This window comes from Amborella trichopoda, chromosome 12 (assembly GCF_054954075.1).
Source record: "Amborella trichopoda isolate Santa Cruz 75 chromosome 12, AtrichopodaSantaCruz75HAP2 v2.0, whole genome shotgun sequence".
In the NCBI taxonomy this organism is placed as follows: domain Eukaryota; kingdom Viridiplantae; phylum Streptophyta; class Magnoliopsida; order Amborellales; family Amborellaceae; genus Amborella; species Amborella trichopoda.
Genome location: NC_142347.1, coordinates 32,965,118 through 32,987,227, shown reverse-complemented (window position 1 = coordinate 32,987,227; position 22,110 = coordinate 32,965,118). Strand labels below are relative to the sequence as shown.

Below are 22,110 nucleotides of genomic sequence, written 5' to 3'. Positions count from 1 at the left end.
GAGAGACTTCAAAATGGAAGAGACAGTGAGGCTTCCTCCTTGAGCAACCTTCTGTGATGATGGCGCGCCCTCCTTGAGCGACCTTCCTAGTATTCTGAAGTATTATAGAGAGCTTCTTGGTGTTTCCACGTAGAGAGACGGAGAAAGCACTGTAGTAGATAGAGAAACAAACACAATATTAGAGAGCGAGAGGTCATGTTCGTAGAGAGAGATAAACCCCAAAATAGAGAGAGAGAGATGGGCTGACAATGTGTCATGATATCACTAAAATTGTCAGGTGGGATATTAAAATATTATAAATTTGAATTGGCAAAAGCTGGAATGGAGAAAGTCTCGTAAAAAATTATAAATTTAACTTCAACCTCAGCCATTTGGAATGCAGTTTATCTAATGGCTTAAATTTTGCCAACCCATCGTTGCATCGTTGCATTATAGTGCAACCGTTGCATCAGATCACTTATATATATATATATATATAGTTCCTAGTCCAAGCTCATCCCTGGCATCTCCTTCAACCCCAAAAGCTTTAATAAGAAAACAAATATAGGATATTGACATATCCCCTTCTCAAAATCCAATATGCACTCAAACTCCTAGTGCAAAATCAATATACTTAGACACAACATATATTTCATTACTGGTCATTGAAAACAAGCATCAGTCCAAACATCCGACTGATATAGCAGCCTTATATCTCAGGCAACACATGCATCCAAATAATGGGGATAGATACAGAGAATGGTATGAATGTATCTTAATAGAAACATAGTCAGTTTTCATAGTCCATCATTCTAGAAACAATGATAGTGAAATGACATACTCCAAATTTCAAATCAAAAGGGTTCTCACCTACAAAGAATGGGGACTGGATCCCTTAAAACCAAGGGTTATCAAAGCAAAAGGATTTAAAATCAAATCCTACCACTATTATGAATATATGAAGGCTTGAGATGAAGTCTTTGCGTGCCAAAATACAAAAAATTCTCACAGTTGGTACATTCAGTTTAAAATAACTGACCCAAATGATTTCCCAAACTGGTTTAAAAACTGGTTCTCCATATGGGGATCCACAGACCAAATATTTCCAACGGAACTCCAAATTTCTCAGAGAAAATTCTCTAATTTCAATAAGAAAGTTTAAAAAGAAACTTTCATATATATTTTATGGCCCTATATCAAATCCCTTGGATTTTAAAATGGGAGTACCAAATCTCAGAAGATGACATGAACATATATGATTATATCCCAGAATTACACCGCCATATCTCAATTAAATGGTGGGATAGCTACAAAAATGACTCCTTAAATCCCAACAAAATCAAAATGAAATTCATATCATCTCCACCACCTCCAAAAATGGACATTTCGGAATATGTGGCCCTCTTGCAACAACAAACCCAAAAATTGACTAAAGACGCGCTTAAACTAAGGCTCTGGCAAGCTCTCGACGTTAATGATGAAACCATGTCCACTTCTACCCAAAGTGATGAACCTGAAGATTTTTCCCTAATGAATGGTGATGATTGTGCGAGCATCCAATTTCCTTTAGCATAAAGCAATTGGGGGGGGAAGGGCCAAAAGAAGCAGGTCACCATCACCGACAGTAGACAAACTGTAGCTGGTCACCATCACCGACAACCGACAAATTGTAGCAGGTCACCATCACCGACAGTCGACAAACTGTACCAAGTCACCATCACCAACCACTAGGAATCTTACTGTGCGGACTCCAAAGCATTTCAAGTCCATCTATTCTAAAGTCTATAAAAGGAGGAAGAAGGAAAGGAAGAGAGGATCCTGGAGTTTTCGAGTCGCTTAGCCTCTCTGCTCTTAGCCTTTGCAACCTCTGTGCTCTACAATCTCTGTGCTCTACAACCTCTGTGTTCTGCAACCTCTGTGCTCTGCAACCTCTGTGCTCTACAACCTCTGTGCTCTTGCTGTAGGACAAGATAGGGCATGGCATGGTAATTCTTTGGCTTTTATTTTGATTATTTTTACGGCTTTGGTATGTTCATCCATCCATGCTGGAAGATTCTTTTTTAACCTTTGAAATAGGGGTTTTGCATCGAGTGCTAAATCTTTATAAAAGTCTAAAATATAATTTAGGCAACCAAGAAACCTTTGTAATTCAGTTTTGCTTAAAATTATATCTGGGAATTTGGATGCAAATTCAATTGCTCTGTCAATAGGGATGATTCTTCCTTGGAAAATATTATTCCCTAGAAATCTAATTTTTGTTTGGCAAAGATTTACTTTTCTTGCAGAGACCACTAGGCCAGCATTTTTTATTGCTTTGATAAATGCACTTAAATGTTTCCAATGCCGCTCAATTGAATCTGAGAAAACAAGTACATGATCAATATAAACAATCATAAATTTAGTATAGGGATTAAAGATTTCATTCATAATATTTTGGAACTTAGAGAGTGTATTTTTTAATCCAAATGGCATAGCATTCCATTCAAATTGCCCAAACAGGACATTAAAAGCAGTTTTATACTTGTCTTCTTCGGAAATTTGGATTTGCCAGCAGAAATTTGTGCTGAGGGTCTGGCTCTGTGCACAGACTTAAAACTTAGAAGACAATTAGAAAAGCAAAAAATAACGAGGGGCAAAGAGCTAGGGGATTTTTGTGAACAATTTGGATTTGATATTTTACCTCCTTCAAAACCTTTTCCTAAAAGAAAACATGAGACAATCGAAAGAAGGAAGTTCAGACCTTATTAAAAACCAAAAGATAAATTCTCCAAAAAGTTTCTAAGAGACAAAACATCTTTCAAATACAAGGCAAAAAGAAAAATCCCTGTTTGTTATAACTGTGGCAAGGTTGGCCATTATAAAAACAAATGCAGGATCCAAAAGAAGATTAATTCTTTAGTAGATAAAATTATAACTCAAAATGGTTTACCAATATCAAAATCGTGGTACAGAAAGTATACATCTTCCAAACCACTGCTTTAATAGACTCAGGTGCAGATCTAAACTATATCAACGAAGGATTAGTACCAACCAAATATTTTAGCAAAACTACTCAAATCCTTAATACGGCAGACGGCAGTAAAATGCTTATAAACTACAAATTAACAGATACTGTAGTTTGTAATAATGGTGCTTGTTTTAACTTTCCATTCATAATGGTAAAAGGTTTAAGCCAGCCTGTTATCTTAGGACTCCATTTTTTAATATGCTATACCTAATAAAAATAGATGATACAGGGACAAAAGCTAGCATAAAAGGGCATAAGGTAAAATTCACCTTTATTTAAAAGCTCAGAGTCCATGAGATTAACAAAATTAGAGACACAATTTCTTCCAAAGAAAAATTTTTGTACCATCTAAAAGAAAAAATAAAATATAAGAATATATAAGAGAAATTCTCTCTTCCAGAAACACAAAATAAAATCAAATCCTTAAAAATAAATATGGAAAAGATATATGTGCTGAAATCCCTAATGCCTTTTGGGACATAAAAGAACACATAGTAAAATTACCTTATGAACCAGATTTCAGAGAAAGCAAAATTCCTACTAAAGCAAGACCTATTCAAATGAATAATAGGTTGCTTGAAATTTGCAAAAAGAAAATAAAAGAATTACTTGAAAAAACGCTTTTATGTAGAATTACTCGTCTCCGTGGAGCTATTCGGACTTTTATGTAGAAAAGACCTTGAAAATTGAAAGAGGAACTCCAAGACTGGTTATAAATTACAAACCACTCAACAAAGTCTTGAGATGGATTAGATATCCAATCCCAAACAACCATCAATATTCCAATTCAAAATAGATTTTTGTGAACAATTTGGATTTAATACTTTGCCCCCGTCAAAGCCTTTTTCTAAGAAAAAACATGATATCAGAAGAAGGAAATTCAAACCTTATCAAAAGGCAGAAGAAAAATTCTCCAAATTTTTTTTAAAAGATAAACCATCCTTCAAATACAAGGGAAAAAGCAAAATCCCTCTTTGTTACAATTGTGGCAAGGTTGGCCATTATAAAATTAAATACAAAGTCCAAAAGAAAATTAATTCTTTAGAATTAGATGGCCATATTAAAAGGCAAATATTTGAGAGACTCCAGGTTGAAAATGAAACTTCAGACTTTTCTGAGTCAGAAGAAGAAATGCTAATTAGAGAAATCAATAATGAAGATATCATTTTCAGTAGCTTTGATTCATATTATGATTCTGGAGATGACCCAGAAAAAGAAAAAGAAAAAGAAAATTGCCAATGCAACTATTATAAAGCAATAATAGATATGAATGGATTGAATATCAATACCCTTACAAAAGAAGAAGATTTAATTATAGACCTTATTGACAAAATAATAGACCCTGAGGCTAAAAAAGAAGCCTTAATAAAATATATCAACCAAAAGCACCATCAAGAAAACCAAATTCTTCCCCTTTCCTTACAAAAGAAGACTATAACGTTTAAGATATTTTGAAAAGAGTACAAAATAAAACCCATACAGAAAAAGAACTTTCAATATCTGAGCTAAGATATGAAATCAATGAAGTCAGAAATGAATTGATAGCCTTGAAATCAAGAGTCCAATCTTTAGAATTAGCTCAGGATCCAACCCGAAAAATAATTGAAGAAGAAAATATAGAAGAAGAATTTGATCAACTAATAACTGAGCACAATATTCCCATACCACTAGAAGTTAAAGATACCCTTCCAAAGCCTGAAACTTCTAAAGCTGGTATGAATATAATAGAAAAGGTTCAAACTTGCAAATATGTAAACTTAGTAGATAAAATTATAACTAAAAAATGGTTTACCAATATCACAATTGTAGTACAAAAATAATACAGTTTCCAAACTACCGCACTAATAGACTCAGGTACATATTTAAACTGCATTAATGAAGGATTGGTACCAACCAAATATTTTAGTAAAACTACTCAAATCCTTAATACTGCAGATGGCAATAAAATGCTGATAATCTACAAGTTAACTGATATTGCAGTTTGCAATAATGGTGCTTGCTTCAACTTTCCATTTATAACGGTAAAGGTTTAAGCCAACCTATTATCTTAGGGACTCCATTTCTGAATATGCTCTATCCTATAAAAATAAATGATACACAAATAGAAGCTAGCATTGAAAGGCATAAGGTAAAATTTACCTTTATTGAAAAGCCCAGAGTCCATGAGATTAACAAAATCAGAGACACAATTTCTTCTAAAGAAAAATTTTTGTTCCATATAAAAGAAGAAATAAAATATAAAAATATAGAAGAGAAACTGTCTCTTCTAGAAACACAAAACAAAATCAAATCTTTAAAAATGAATATGGAAAAGGATATATGTGCAGAAATCCCTAATGCTTTTTGGGATAGGAAGCAATACATACTAAAATTACCAAATGAACCAGATTTTAGGGAACACAAGATTCCCACTAAAGCAAGACCCATTCAAATGAATAATAGGCTACTTGAAATATGCAAAAAGGAAATACAAGAATTATTAGAAAAAAAACTAATAAGGAAAAGCTCATCACCATAGAGCTGTTCGGCTTTTTATGTAAAAAAGGGCTCAGAAATTGAAAGAGGAACTCCTAGATTGGTAATAAACTATAAACCACTAAACAAAGTCTTGAGATGGATTAGATATCCAATACCAAACAAAAGGGATCTTTTAGATAGACTAGTCAATACTTGTATATTCTCTAAATTTGATCTAAAGTTCAGCTATTGGCAGATCCAAATTGCTAAAGAAGGTAAATATAAAACTGCCTTTAATGTTCTTTTTGGGCAATTTGAATGGAATGTCATGCCATTCGGATTAAAAAATACACCTTCTGAATTCCAAAATATCATGAATGAACTTTTTAATCCTTATATTAAATTTATGATTGTTTATATTGATGATGTGCTTTTTTTTTCAGAATCAATTGAGCAACATTGGAAACATCTAAATAGCTTTTCAAAAGCAATAAAAAATGCTGGCTTAATAGTCTCTTTGAGAAAAATAAATCTTTGCCAAACCAAAATCAAGTTTCTCGGTCATAATATATTCCAAGGAAGGATCATCCCTATAGACAGAGCGATAGAATTTGCATCTAAATTTCTGAATATAATTTTAGACAGAACTGAGTTACAACGATTTTTGGGTTGCTTAAACTATATCTCAGATTTTTACTAAGATTTAGCAATTGATGCAAAACCTCTATTTCAAAGGTTAAAAAAAGAATCCTCCAGCATGGACTGATGACCATACTAATGTTGTAAAGAAAATCAAATAAAAGCCACAGAATTACCATGTTTGGCACTTTCTAATCCTACGGCATTCAAAATGGTAGAAACAGATGCTTCTGAACACGGATTTGGTGCTATACTAAAACAAAGGGTACATAACCAAGAACACTAGGTTAGATTCACGTCCTTAACCTAGAACCCTGCTCAACAAAACTACTCCACAGTAAAAAAAGAAATACTTGCCATTGTTCATGCTATTACTAAATTTCAAAGTGATTTGCTTAATCAATCATTTCTTTTGAGAACTGACTGTAAAGCAGCTAAAGACATTCTCCAGAAATATGTAAAAAATCTGGTTTTCAAGCAAATCTTTGCACGATGGCAAGGCATTCTTTATGCATTCGAATTTACTATCGAACATATCAGTGGACAAAATAACTCTTTGCCTGACTTCTTGACTCGAGAATTTTTGCAGGGTGGACAACATAAACAACCAAAACCAAAAACAAGCGATGGACATCGTTCTTAGTCCAGGATCATCCCTGGCATCCCCATCAACACAAAAATCCTTAATAAGAAAACAAATACAAGATATTGATTTATCCCCCTCTCAAAATCCAATTTGCACTCAAACTACTAGTGCAAAATCTATCAAACTCGACACAGCATATATACCATTGTTGGTCATTGAAAATGAACATCAGTCTAAACCTCCGACTGAAATTGCCGCCTTATATCTCAGGCAACATATACATCTAATTAATGGGGATAAATGCAGGGATTAGTATGAATGCATCTTAATAGAAACAGAGTCAGTTTTTATTGTTCACCATTCACGAAACAATGATAATGAGATAGCATATGCCAAATTTCAAATAAAAAAGATTATTACCTACAAAGACTGGGGACTGAACCCTTTAAAACCCAGAATTATTAAAGCAAAAGGATTTAAAATTAAATCCTACCATTATTTTGAAATCAAAATCCTACTATTACTTTGCGTACCAAAATATAAAAAATTCCCACAGTTCGTACATACAGTTTAAAATAACTGATCCAAATGATTTCCTGAATTGGTTTAAAAATTAGTTTTCCATATGGGGATCCACAAGCCAGATACTTCCAACAGAATACCAAATATCTTAGAGAAAATTCTCTAATTTTAATAAGCAAAGTTTAAAAAGAAACTTTCATTTATATTTTATGGCCCTTTATCAGATCTCGTGGATCTTAAAATGGGAATACCAAATCTCATCGGACGATATAAGTCGATATGATTATCTCCCTACATTACACCGCCAAATCTCCATTAAGTGGTGGGACCGTTACAAGAATGACTCTTTATCTCCTAATAAAATCAAAATGAAGTTTATCTCTTCCCCACCACCTCCACAAATGGATATTTCCCACTATGTGGCACTCCTCCAGCAGCAAAACCCAGTCATGACCAAAGAAGATCTTAAACTCAAGCTCTGAGAAGCCCTCGAAGTTACTGATGACAACATGTCCACCCAAAGTGAAGATCCTGAATACTACACTCCCCTCAATGAGGACGACTGTTACGACATCAAATTTCCTTCAACATAAAGCAAATTTAGAGGGGGAAGGACAACTTCAAACTTTATCCAGGACACGTACCCCCGAAAAGCCACCGACAGTCACTGTAGCAAAAATATTGTAGCCACCGACAGTCACTGTAGCGAATTCGAAATGTTTGAAGTCCGCAAAAATCTATAAAAGGGGAGGAGCTCAACCCATTCGAGTATCGTGGAGTTTCTTTAGCCTCTCTACTTAGCCTCTCTGCTCAGCCTCTCTGCTTAGCCTCTTTGCTCAACCTCTCTGCTTAGCCTCTCTGCTTAGCCGCTCTGCTTAGTCTCTTTGCTCGGCGTCTCTTCTTAGCCTCTCTGCTTAGCTTCTCTGCTTTGCTCTCTATTATTTGAAAGTATCTCTGTTCTCTGCTCTGCTCTCTACTCCTTGTCTTCTCTACAACTCTCTAGAGTATTCTCTCTGCTTTTTAAGTCTTTTCTATGTATATCTGGTGGTGTATCAAGCCACCTAGTATAGTGAGTGTAAAAGTGTGTTATGTGTGATTGTTTTTAAGACGATGTTCTCGCTTATATCCCGGAACAGTTAAGGCTTTTTACAAGTTTCTGTATTTGTCAAACGTAAGTACCTCTGTCTTCTGTTATAAGATTGTTTTATGATTTCTATTATTGACATTATCTGCTTCGTTATCTATCCTATTTGCTTTTTCTGTTATCTGCTATTTTATTACTCTTGAGTGCAAATGGTATCAGAGCCACGTTTCATATAGTGGTATAACTGCAGTCCTAATAGAACCTGAACTATTATAAGATTCTAAGAACAGTTTGCAGTAGTAAGTTCAAAGTCATCGTGACCCAAAGATCACTAAGGCCAAGGAAGAGCCAAGAAAGTGTAGGGACTGTTTCTGATTGACTCGAACTATGATGGCAAACTTTATTAGAACTCTATCTAATAGGTCAGCTACTACTAGTAGTACATTACGTGTGAATAACCGTGAGGAAATAATAATTGATAACATAGAAAAACAAATTCAAAACTGGAACATACCAAAGGTACCTGTTTCAGATATTTATAATAAATGAACTTTTGATTTTAAAACTAGTTTTTCTATTAAAACTATAAAACAAAGTATTTCTGTCATAGAAATCCAAGAGAAATTTCAACTACTCTCTCCAAGAATAATTGAAGATCATAAGAGGAAGGAATATAAATATTTATATATTGGTCTTGTCCAAATAACTATAAAACCTTTAACTAGAATAGGGCTAAATAATTCAGTCCTGCTCTGTTTAAGGGACAACAGACATAAACACTTCACTGATTCCTTACTTGGAATAGTTGAATCGAGTCTCTGTAACGGGCCTATTTACTTCAATTGTTTTCCAAACTTTTTAGTGGCCCTGACAGATCCAAACCTCTTAAAAGTCTTAACTCTAAACCTTCAAACTCAAGGTTTTGATATGGACCCAAGATCACAAAACTTAGCTTTTGTTTACCGAATATGTTACAAGGTAATGAATACCTTATGTCCAAATACAAGGCAAATGGACTCCAAAGGACAAACAATATTTTTCCAAACAAACATGGAAACATCAAACCTGGTAATACCCAAGTCTGTTGCATGGTCCCAGATAAAATTACCTGAGAGATGGTCTTTGCAATTAGAGGCCCGAATTAAACCTTCAGAAAACAAAGGCCCTAAACAAATAATTGAATATTCTGAGGGGGAAATAGAAATTAGATTTCCTTCATCCAGAAAAACCACACTAAGAATAGCTGAATCTAGTGTCAAGGAACTTTCAAGAAGTTCTACTTCTTTAATTCCACAGTCAGAACATGAGAGACTATCTTCTCATAGACTGACCGTTATAGAAAGATTAAATAGAACCTCCAACCAGGTACAACAACTAGTTTATAGGGTTGAGACCCCAGGCTCTTCTAAAATAGAAGAACAAGAACCAACTCCTTCAGATCTAGATTTTGATGTCAATGTAATTCAAAAGGGAGAATTTGAAATTGACAAAGAATGGATAAAAAAGGACTTTTACTCTGAAGAAAACAGGTTAATAAGAGAATGATTTTTCAAAGAATTTAAAGAACCTCTAAGAGATGCCTTCCATTTCAAATTTATGTTAAAACATAAGGCAACTGTAAACTTCTTCAAATGGTTAAAATAAATAGCAAAAGATTATAATATTAAAATCCCAAAGTTTGAAGTAAACATGGTAGAAAAATCTTTCCTAACCTACCAGACTTCTCAAGGAGAAACAATTGAGTCCATACATCCCCCTGAGGTTAGTATAAGACTCATTGTGGAAAAGTTAGGCGAAAAGGTTGAAATTAGAGCCTCACCTCTAAAATTAGGACCAAAAGAAAGTGACCAAAGCATAGCCAAAATTGATGGAATACCTCATATCATTGAACAGAACAATTATACAAACGCTTTCTCCAAACAATAGGAAAACAAACCACCTGAATAGAAAATACCATAAACCAATTAAAAACAACTCCTGAACCCGGAAGTTTGGAAAAGAAGAAAGAAGCTGATCTATTCAAACCTCCTCCAACAATAGAAGCAGAGAAATTTAGCCTGCAAGGAATAAAGAAAAAAGAGGAAAACAATGAGCTCATAGATGAATCAGTCAAAAGATTGAGAAAATTGAACGTTAATAATAAAGCTCAGTCCGCTAAAACTCAAAAAGGAAATGTTCAAGTCCTAGAAAAGGCACCTGACGAAAAAATTGAACAAATTGAGAAAGCTTTTAAAACTGAAAGCCTAGAAGTAAATATGATCGATTATGGGAAAAAAAGTTAGACCTTTATTCCAAACTCGGATGTACTATCCTAGACCTACCCCAGTAGACCTACAGATCGAAGAAGACTTAATATCAGCCTCAGTTTCTTACTCAAAAAAATCTATTGTGAATTGAAATATTGATGGTATGGCAGAAAACCAAATCTTAGATTTCATGAAACACATAACGATGTATGCCACTGCCTGCAAGGCTAGTGGAAATCAGGACCATGCGATAGCCAAAGCCATAATTTGTAGATTCACTGGTTGGTTAAGAGGCTGGTGGGACTGCCATATGGATGAAAATTCGAAAAACCAACTATTAAATGCTGCAAAACAATGGATGGTCAAAAGAGAAGATGGCTAAGAAAAAATAGTACAAGAGGGTGATGCAGTTAACACATTAATATATACTATAGCCCCCCATTTTGTAGGAAGTACTGCCCTGTTGGCAACAAGGTCTGAAGATTTATTATCTAATCTTAGGTACCCAACATTATCTCATTATAAGTGGTACAAGGATGTGTTTTCTCACGACTACTGTCAAGAGAAGATAGTAAATTTGACCATTGAAAAGAAAAATTTATAGCTGGTTTACCACATTTATTTGCTGAAAAGGTAAAAACCAGGCTAAAAAACAAACATGGGGGACTCATTCCTTATTCTTTGTATACCTTAGACGAGTTATCAGCAAAAATTTGTGTTGAAGGTCTGGCATTATGTACAGACTTAAAACTCCGAAGGCAATTAGAAAAGCAAAGAATAACGGGGAGAAAAGAGCTAGGAGATTTTTGTGAACAATTTGGATTTAATACTTTACCCCCTTCAAAGCCTTTTCTTAAGAAAAAACATGATATCAGAAGAAAGAAATTCAAACCTTATCAAAAAGCAAAAGAAAATTTCTCCAAAATTTTTTTAAAAGATAAACCATCCTTCAAATACAAGGGAAAAAGGAAAATCCATGTTTGTTACAACTTTGGCAAGGTTGACCATTATAAAAACAAATGCAGAGTCCAAAAGAAAATTAATTCTTTAGAATTAGATGGCCATGTTAAAAGGAAAATATTTGAGATACTCCAGATTGAAAATGAAACTTCAGACTTTTCTGAGTCAGAAGAAGAAATGCTAATTGGAGAAATCAATGATGAAGATATCATTTTCAGTAGCTCTGATTCAGATTCTGATTCTGGAGATGACCCAGAAAAAGAAAAAGAAAATTATCAATGCAACTATTATAAGGCAATAATAGATATGAATGGATTGAATATCAATACCCTTACAAAAGAAGAAGATTTAATTATAGACCTTATTGACAAAATAATAGACCCTAAGGCTAAAAAAGAAGCCTTAATTAAATCCTTTTGCTCTGATACCATTTGCACCCAAGAGTAATAAAATTGATAACAGATAACAGAAAAAGCAAATAGGATAGATAACGAAGCAGATAATATCAATAATAGAAATCATACAACAATCTTATAACAAAAGACAGAGGTACTTACATTTGACAAACATAGAAACTTGTAAAAAGCCTTAACTGTTTCGGGAGGTAGGCAAGAACCTCGTCCAAAAAACAATCACACAGCACACTTTTACACTCACTATACTAGGTGGCTTGATACACCACCAAATATACAGAGAAAAGACTTAAAAAGTAGGGAGAATACTATAGGGAGTTGTAGAGAAGACAAAGAGTAGAGAGCAGAGCAGAGAATAGAGAAGAGAACAGAGAGTACTTTCAAATAACAAAGAGCAGAGTAGAGAGGCTAAGCAAAGAGGCTAAGCAGAAAGGCTGAGCAAAGAGGCTGAGCAAAGAGGCTATGCAGAGAGGCTAAGCAAAGAAGCTGAGCAGAGAGACTAAGCAGAGAGGCTGAGTAGAGAGGCTGAGCAGAGAGGCTAAGCAGAGAGGCTAAGGAAACTCCAGGATCCTCTCTTCCTTCCCTTCTTCCTCCTTTTATAGACTTTAGAATAGACGGACTTGAAATGCTTTGGAGTCCACATAGTAAGATTCTTGGTGGTTGGTGATGGTGACCTGCTACAGTTTGTCAGCTATCGGTGATGGTGACCTGCTACAGTTTGTCGGTTGTCGGTGATGGTGACCTGCTACAGTTTGTCGACTGTCGGTGATGGTGACCTGCTTCTTTTGGCCCTTCCCCCCCTCCAGTTGCTTCATACTGAAGGAAATTGGATGCCCTCACAATCATCACCATTCATTGGGGAAAAATCTTCAGGTTCATCACTTTGGGTAGAAGTGGACATGGTTCATCATTAATGTCGAGAGCTTGCCAGAGCTTTAGTTTAAGCTCGTCTTTAGTCAATTTTGGGTTTGTTGTTGCAAGAGGGTCACATATTTCGAAATGTCCATTTTTTGAGGTGGTGGAGATGATATGAATTTCATTTTGATTTTTCTGGGATTTAAGGAGTCGTTTTTGTAGCTATCCCACCATTTAATTGAGATTTCGCGGTGTAATTTTGGGATATAATCATATCTGTCCATGTCATCTTCTGAGATTTGGTACTCCCATTTTAAAATCCAAAGGATTTGATATAAAGCCATAAAATATATATGAAATTTTCTTTTTAAACTTTTCTTATTGAAATCAGAGAATTTTCTCTGAGAAATTTGGAGTTCCGTTGGAAGTATTTGGTCTGTGGATCCCCATATGGAGAACCAGTTTTTAAACCAGTTTGGAAAATCATTTGGGTCAGTTATTTTAAACTGAATGTACAAACTGTGAGAATTTTTGTATTTTAGTATGGAAAGACTTCATCCCAAGCCTTCATATATTCATAATAGTGGTAGGATTTGATTTTAAATCCATTTGCTTTGATAACGCTTGGTTTTAAGGGATCCAGTCCCCATTCTTTGTAGATGAGAACCCTTTTGATTTGAAATTTGGAGTATGTTATTTCACTATCATTGTTTCTAGAATGATGGACTATGAAAACTGAATTTGTTTATATTAATATACATTCATACCATTCTCTGCATCTATCCCCATTATTTTGATGCATGTGTTGCCTGAGATATAAGGTTGCTATTTCAATCGGATGTTTGGACTGATGCTCGTTTTCAATGATCAGTAATGGAATATATGTTGTGTCTAAGTATATTGATTTTGCACTAGGAGTTTGAGTGCATATTGGATTTTGAGAAGGGGATAGGTCAATATCTTGTATTTATTTTCTTATTAAAGCTTTTGGGGTTGAAGGAGATGCCAGGGATGAGCCTGGACTAGGAATTATCTCCATTGTCTGTCTTTGGTGTTGCTTGCCTCTTTTGTCCTCCCTGCAGAAATTCTCTAGTCAAGAAGTCAGGCAAATAATTAGTTTGACCATTAATATATTCAATAGTAAATTCAAAAGCAGAAAGAATACCTTGCCATCGTACAAAGATTTGCTTGGACACGAGATTTTTTACGTCTTTCTGGAGGATGTCTTTAGCTGCTTTACAATCCGTCCTTAGAAAGAATGATTGATTAAGTAGATCACTTTGGAATTAGTAATAGCGTGGACTATTGGGAGTATCGCTTTTTTACTGTTGAGTAATTTCATTGAGCAGGATTCCAGGTTTTGGACGTAAATCGGACCAAGTGCTCTTGATTATTTACCTTTTGTTTTAGTATAGCACCAAATCCTTGTTCTGAGACGTCCGTTTCAACTATTTTGAATGTTGTAGGACAAGATAGGGCCAGGCATGCTAATTCTTTGGCTTTTATTTTGATCTTTTTTACGGCTTTGGTATGTTCATCAGTCCATACTGGAGGATTCTTTTTTAACCTTTGAAATAGGGGTTTAGCATCGAGTGCTAAATCTTCATAAAAGTCTGAAATATAATTTAAGCAACCAAGAGACCTTTGTAATTCGGTTTTGCCTAAAATTATATCTGGAAATTTGGATGCAAATTCAATTGCCCTGTCAATAGGGATGATTCTTTCTTGGAAAATATTATGCCCTAGAAACTAATTTTTATTTGGCAAAGATTTATTTTTCTTGCAGGACCACTAGGTCAGTATTTTTTATTGCTTTGATAAATGCTCTTAAATGTTTCCAATGCTGCTCAATTGAATCTGAAAAAACAAGTACATCATCAATATAAACAATCATAAATTCAGTATAGGGATTAAAGATTTCATTCATAATATTTTGGAACTCAGAGGGTGCATTTTTTATTCCATATGGCATAACATTCTATTCAAATTGCCCTAACGGGACATTAAAAACAGTTTTATACTTGTCTTTTCGAAAATTTGGATTTGCCAAAAACCTGATTTGATATCAAATTTTGAAAATATACAAGCATTGACTAGCCTATCCAAAAGGTCTCTCTTGTTTGGGATTGGAAATCTAATCCATCTCAAGACTTTGTTGAGTGGTTTGTAATTTATAATTTCCGAAGCCTTTTCTACATAAAAGGCCGAACAACTCCACTGAGACGAGCTTTTTCTGATAAGCCTTTTTTCAATTCTTTTATTTCCTTTTTGCAAATTTCAAGCAACCTATTATTCATTTGAATAGGTCTTGCTTTAGTAGGAATTTTGCTTTCTTTGAAATCTGGTTCATAAGGTAATTTTACTATGTGTTGTTTTCTGTCCCAAAAGGCATTAGGGATTTCAGCACGGATATCTTTTTCCATATTTATTTTTAAGGATTTGATTTTATTTTTTGTTTCTGGAAGAGACAATTTCTCTTCTATATTCTTATATTTTATTTCTTCTTTTAGATGGTACACAAATTTTTCTTTAGAAGAAATTGTGTCTCTAATTTTGTTAATCTCATGGACTCTGAGCTTTTCAATAAAGGTGAATTTTACCTTATGCCCTTCTATGCTAGCTTCTGTCCTTGTATCATCTATGTTTATTGGGTATAGCATATTAAAAAATGGAGTCCTTAAGATAACAGACTGGCTTAAACCTTTTACCATTATGAATGGAAAGTTGAAACAAGCACCATTATTACCAACTACAGTATCTGTTAATTTGTAGTTTATAAGCATTTTACTGCCGTCTGCCGTATTAAGGATTTGAGTAGTTTTGCTAAAATATTTGGTTGGTATTAATCCTTCGTTGATACAGTTTAGATCTGCACCTGAGTCTATTAAAGTAGTGGTTTGAAAGCTGTATTCTTTCTGTACCACGATTTTGATATTGGTAAACCACTTTTGAGTTATAATTCTATCTACTAAATTTACGTATTTACAAGTTTGAACCTTTTCTATTATATCCATACCAGTGTTAGAAGTTTCAGGTTTTGGAAGGGTATCTTCGACTTCTGGTGGTAAGTGGATATTATGCTCAGTGATTAATTGATCAAATTCTTCTTCTACATTTTCTTCTTCAGTTGCTTCTCGGATTGGATCCTGAGCTGGTTCTAATGTTTAAACTCTTGACTTTAAAGCTATCAGTTCATTTCCGACTTCATTAATTTTATATTTCAGCTAAGATATTGAAGGTTCTTTTTCCTTATGGGTTTTATTTTGTACTCTTTTTAAAATATCATGAAAGCTATAGTCTTCTTTTGTAGGGACAAGAGAAGAGTTGGGTTTTCTTGATGGGGTTTTTGACATATTGATATATTTTACTAAGGCTTCTTTCTTAGCCTCAAGGTCTATTATTTTGTCAATAAGATCTATAATTAAATCTTCTTCTTTTTGTAAGGGTATTAATATTCAATCCATTCATATCTATTATTGCTTTATAATAGTTGCATTGGCAATTTCCTTTGCTTTTTTTAAGTTATTTTCGTTGTCAGAATCTGAATCAGAACTACTGAAAATGATATCTTCATAATTGATTTCTCCAATTAGCATTTCTTCTTCTGACTCGGAAGAATCCGAAGTTTCATTTTCAATTTGGAGTATCTCAAATAATTGTTTTTTGATATGGTCATCTAATTCTAAAGAATTAATCTTCTTTTGGACCCTGCATTTGTTTTTATAATGACCAACCTTGCCACAGTTCTAACAAACATGGATTTTTCTTTTTTCCTTGTATTTGAAATATGGTATGTCTCTTAGAAACTTTTTGGAGAATTTATCTTTTGGTTTTTGGTAAGGTCGGAACTTCCTTCTTTTGATTGTCTCATGTTTTCTTTTTGGAAAAGGTTTTGAAGGAGGTAAAGTATTAAATCCGAATTGTTCACAAAAATCCCCTTGCTTTTTTCTCCCGGTTATTCTTTGCTTTTCTACTGATAATTCTCCTAAGGTATATAAAGAATAAGGAATAAGTCCCCCATGTGTGTTCTTGAGCCTGGTCATTACCTTTTCTGCAAAGAGATGTAGTAAACCAGCTATGAATTTTTCTTTCCAATGATTTGTCTTCCCTTGACAGTAGTCGGGAGAAAAATACATCTTTGTACCATTTATAATGAGAGAGGGTTGGACACCTAAGGTTAGATAATAAATCCTCAGATCTTGCTGCTAACAGAGCAGTACTGCCTACAAAATGGAGGGTTATAGTAAAGATCAATATATTAACTGCATCACCCTCTTGTACTATATTTTCTTGGCCATCTTCTCTCTTTACTATCCATTGTTTTGTAGCATTCAATATTCGATTTTTTGAGTCTTCATCCATATGGAAGTCCCACCAACCTCTTAGCCATCCAGTGAATCCACAAATTATTGCTTTGGCTATCTCATAGTCCTGATTTCCACTTGCCTTGCAGGCGGTGGCATACATAGTCATGTGTTTTATGAGATCTAGGATTTGGTTTTCTACCATACCATCAATATTTTAATTTACGATGAATTTTTCCGAGAAGAAAACTGAGGTTGATATCAAATCTTCTTCTATTTGTAGATCTACCGGGATAGGTCTAAGATAGTACATTGGAGTTTGGGATATTGGTCTCACTTTTTTGTCATAATCAATCTTACTTATTTCTAAGCTTTCAGTTTTAAAAGTTTTTTCTATTTGTTTGATCTCTTCATCAAGTGCCTTTTTTAGGACCTGAACATTTCCCTTTTGGGTTCTAGAGGATTGAGCCTTATGATTAATATCCAATTTTTTCAATCTTTTGACCAGTTCATCTATTAGCTCACTATTTTTCTCTTTTTTCTTTATTCCTTGCATGCTGAATTTCCCTGTTTCAATAGTTGGAGGAGGTTTGAATAGGACAGCTTCCCTTTTCTTCTCTAAGCTTCTGGGTTCCGGAGTTGGTTTTAACTTATCTATATCATTTTCTATCGGGGTGGCTTGTTTTCCTATTGTTTGGAGGAAAATGTTTGTATAATTATTTTGCTCAATGATATGAGGTATTTTATCAAGATTATCCATGCTTTGCTCACCTTCTTTGGGTCCTAATTTTAGAGGTAAGGCTCTAATTTCAATTTTTTCTCCTAACTTTTCTCTTGTAAGTATTAGACTAGTCTCAGGGGGATGAATGGACTCAATTGTTTCTCCCTTGGAGGTTCGAAATGTCTGAAAGGATTTTTCTACCATATTTACTTCAAACTTTGGAATTTTGATGTTATAATCTTTTGCTATATATTTTAACCATTTGAAAAACTTGACCGTCGCCTTATGTTTTATCATAATTTATAATGAAAGGCATCTCTCAGAGGTTCTTTAAATTCTTTAAAAAAGCATTCTCTTATTAATTTGTTTTCTTCAGAGTAAAAGTCCTTTATAATTGATTCTTTGTCAATTACAAATTCTTCCTTTTGTATAACATTGATATCAAAGTCTAGATCAGACGAAGTTGGCTCTCGTTCTTCTAGTTTAGAAGAACCTGGGGTTTCAACTCTATAGACTGGTTGTTGAACCTGATTAGGAGTTCTATTTAATCTTTCGATGATAGTCCTTCTATGGGAAGACAGTCTTTCATGTTATGTTTGTGGAATTGAAGAGGTAGAACTTCTGGGAGGATCTCGGATACTAGGTTCAGCTATTCTTAGTGTGGTCCTTCTAGAAGATGGAAAACTGATTTCTATTTCTCCATCTGAGTATTCTATTATTTGTTCAGGGTCTTTATTTTCTGGAGCCTTGATTTAGGATTCTGCTTGCAAAGACAATTTTTCAGGTAATTTTACCTAGGACCATACTATAGACTTTGGTATGACAAGGTTAGATTTTTCCATGTTTGTTTGGAAAAATATTGTTTAACCTATAGAATCCATTTGTCTAGCATTTGGACATAAGGTGTTCATCACCTTATAACATATTTGGTAAACAAAGGCTAAGTTTTGAAAGCCTGGGTCCATGTCGAAACCTTGAGTTTTAACGTTTAGAGTTAAGACCTTTAAGAGATTTAGATCTGTTAGGGCCACTGAAAAGTTTGGAAAACAGTTGAAGTAAATTGGCGCATTACAGAGACTGGATTCTACTATTCCTAGTAAGGAATCAGTAAATCGCTTATGTCTGCTGTCTCTAAGACTGAGTAGAACAAAATTCTTTAATCTTGTTCTAGTTAAGGGTTTGACAGCTATTTGGACAAGACCAATGTGTAAATATTTATATTCTTTTCTTTTATGATCTTCAATCATTCTTGAGGAAAGTAGTTGGCATTTATCCTGGATTTTCATGACAGAAATACTTTGTTCTATAGTTTTGATAGAAAAACTAGTTTTAAATTCAAGTATTCCTTTACTATAGATATCAGAAACATGTACCTTAGGTATGTTCCAGTTTTGAATTTGTTTTTCTATATTATCTATTATTATTTCTTCACGGTTATTAATGTATTACTAGTAGTAGCTGACCTATTAGATAAGGTTCTGATAAAGTTTGCCATCATAATTCGAGTCAATCAGAAACAGTCCCTATACTTTTTTGGCTCTTCTTTGGCCTACGTGATCTTTGGGTCACGACGACTTTGAATTTACTACGGTAAACTGTTCTCATAATCTTATATGATAGTCCAGTTTTCTACTAGTATTACAGTTATACCACTGTATAAGTAAACTTGGCTCTGATACCATATAAACAGAGCAGGACTGAATTATTTAGCCATGTTCTAGTTAAAGGTTTTACAGCTATTTAGACAAGACCAATACGTAAATATTTATATTCCTTTCTCTTATGATCTTCAATCATTCTTGGAGAGAGTAGTTGAAATTTATTCTGGGTTTCCATGACAGAAATACTTTGTTCTATAGTTTTAATAGAAAAACTAGTTTTAAAATCAAAAGTTCCTATACTATAAATATCTGAAACATATACCTTAGGTATGTTCCAGTTGTGAATTTGTTTTTCTATGTTATCAATTATTATTTCCTCATGGTTATCCACATGTATGTACTACTAGTAGTAGCTGACCTATTAGATAGAGTTCTAATAAAATTTGCCATCATAGTTCGAGTCAATCGAAAACAGTCCCTACACTTTCTTGGCTCTTCCTTGGCCTTAATGATCTTTGGGTCACGACGACTTTGAACTTACTACTGCAAACTGCTATTAGAATCTTATAATAGTTCAGGTTCTATTAGTATTATAATTATACCACTGTATGAAATGTGGCTCTGATACCATTTTTTAGTTATAATTCTATCTACTAAATTTCTCTATTTGCAAGTTTGAACCTTTTCTATTATATATATATATATATATATATATATATATATATATATATATATATATATATATATATATATATATATGGGTGTTTCTAGAGTTAACAACCCTTCAAAATACAAAGGTTAGGGTTGTGATGGGTGTATTTATCAAAATAATCATTATTTTTTATTAAAAAATTATTTAAATAGGTAATTTTACCATTTAGCAATGGAAATTTTGAAATTTTCACAAAATTATAATGATATTTTTGAAGTTAGTATCCTGGAACTTTATTTGTAGAGTGCCCTTGTCCTTTAGTTAAAATTTCAATTTTACCCCTTACGGAGATAACAAAAGTACCCTTTGTCTTGTCGTAATATTTACAAAATTGTCCCACAAAAGTAACTTTTTTTAAAAAAATAGACTATAAAATTAATAAATCCACCCTTCACACCTCTCTCTATCTTGAACCTTTATAATTTGAATAGTTGTGATGTTTAGAATATCCCTAAATATATATATATATATATATATATATATATATATATATATATATATATATAAAGTTCCGGCACAATCGTTGGTATGTTACTTGTTAAAAATTCAAAATATTGTAGAGGACTCTTACTTTATTGATTAATCAAGAATATACAAGACCCTGTATAAATATATGGTTAATAACAGTTCTAAATGGATGCCAACAGTTATTGATAATTACTAACTAATCTTGAGATACCTATTGACACCTAACCTTATCAAGATATATATATATACCCATATACATACATATCCATACTGATATGTATCAGTTATGATGTATATCAATACTAACAAGACATCTATGCGCTAACACTCCCCCTCAAACTCAATACGCTTTTTGACAAAGCAACTGGAGTTTAAACAATAAAGTTGCATAAAAGAACTAGTTGGATCTTTAAGTCTTCACGTGCATAGATTGCTTGACCAACAAGCACAAAATGACACTGAAAAGAGCCAAAAAAATTCGGTGTGGATTCTAGACAGATTCAACAACTCACAGTTCTGACCAGAATAGAGACAAAGGTTGTTTTGCAGAGAGGCATAACACAACTTGACAGAGAGTCAAACTTGACTCGGTAGATAGTCGAAACTGACTCAGTAGATAGTCGAAAGACGACTTGGAGGCCTTTGGCAGTGCTTCCGAGGTCTATAAGTTTCTCTTACTAAACTGAAAGTGTTGATTGATTCAACCATAGACGACGATGAGACTGAAGTTTTTATTAAATTGATAGTGTTGATTGATTCAACCGTGGATAAAGAGGAGAGCAGAAGTTTTTGTGCAAAGGGCGAGTCTCATGGTGATGAAGAGGTGTCTCTAGATTTTATACCCTCTTAAGAGCAGTAATGGCAGCTTGCTCGGCTAGGGGAAGGTAGACCATGAAACCCAGTCTAGGGTAGAACCACCGACTAATGTGGGCATCAATTTCAAGAGATGCAAAATCACAAAATCGATCCATTGCTCTATGCGTTCATATTCAAATAGTGAAGTGCCATAGAGAATGTCATTTCCCTTCAAATGAGCAACAAAACGTGCTATAGCATTGCTCTCGAATATGGGACCTTCAGGTGTTTTCAACATGGGAGCCTTGCCCATTGGGTTCATCTTAAGAAATTTAAGAGTCTTATTAGAAACCCCCACCTCAAAAGACTCGATGGGGTTGACTTCCACACCAGCATACTCCGCTGCAATCAACGCCTTAAAAACATTTTTATTGTTGTTCCCCGCATGCAACATCTGGGCTATGACTCAAAAATGGTGACAAAACCATGAACTGATTTACTGAAGATTAAGAGGTTGAGGGGTCAATTGAACTAGAGAGAATAAACCCTAGATTAAAGAAAGAGAGATAAAGAGAGAAACTCGGATATCGTGAAAATACGCTGGGCACGAATTCGAACCAACCACAGAGGCAGAGGGTAATGAAATTTCCTGACCTCAGATCTGAGGTTCGAACCTCAGATCTGAGCTCGATCTGAGGTTGAAGAGTCGAAACCCGATATGAGGTTGAAGAATCTATAACTCTGAAACCATGTTAGAAACT

At 34.1% G+C, this 22,110-nt stretch overlaps 1 protein-coding gene across 1 annotated transcript; it reads right to left on the bottom strand.

The window, feature by feature from the left end:
- Positions 1-21,428: 21,428 nt before the first annotated feature.
- Positions 21,429-21,803, bottom strand: LOC18430959 (elongation factor 1-gamma 2). The gene has a single exon (XM_006841098.1). It carries the CDS (start codon positions 21,801-21,803, stop codon positions 21,429-21,431), a length of 375 nt encoding a protein of 124 aa, XP_006841161.1.
- Positions 21,804-22,110: the final 307 nt, after the last annotated feature.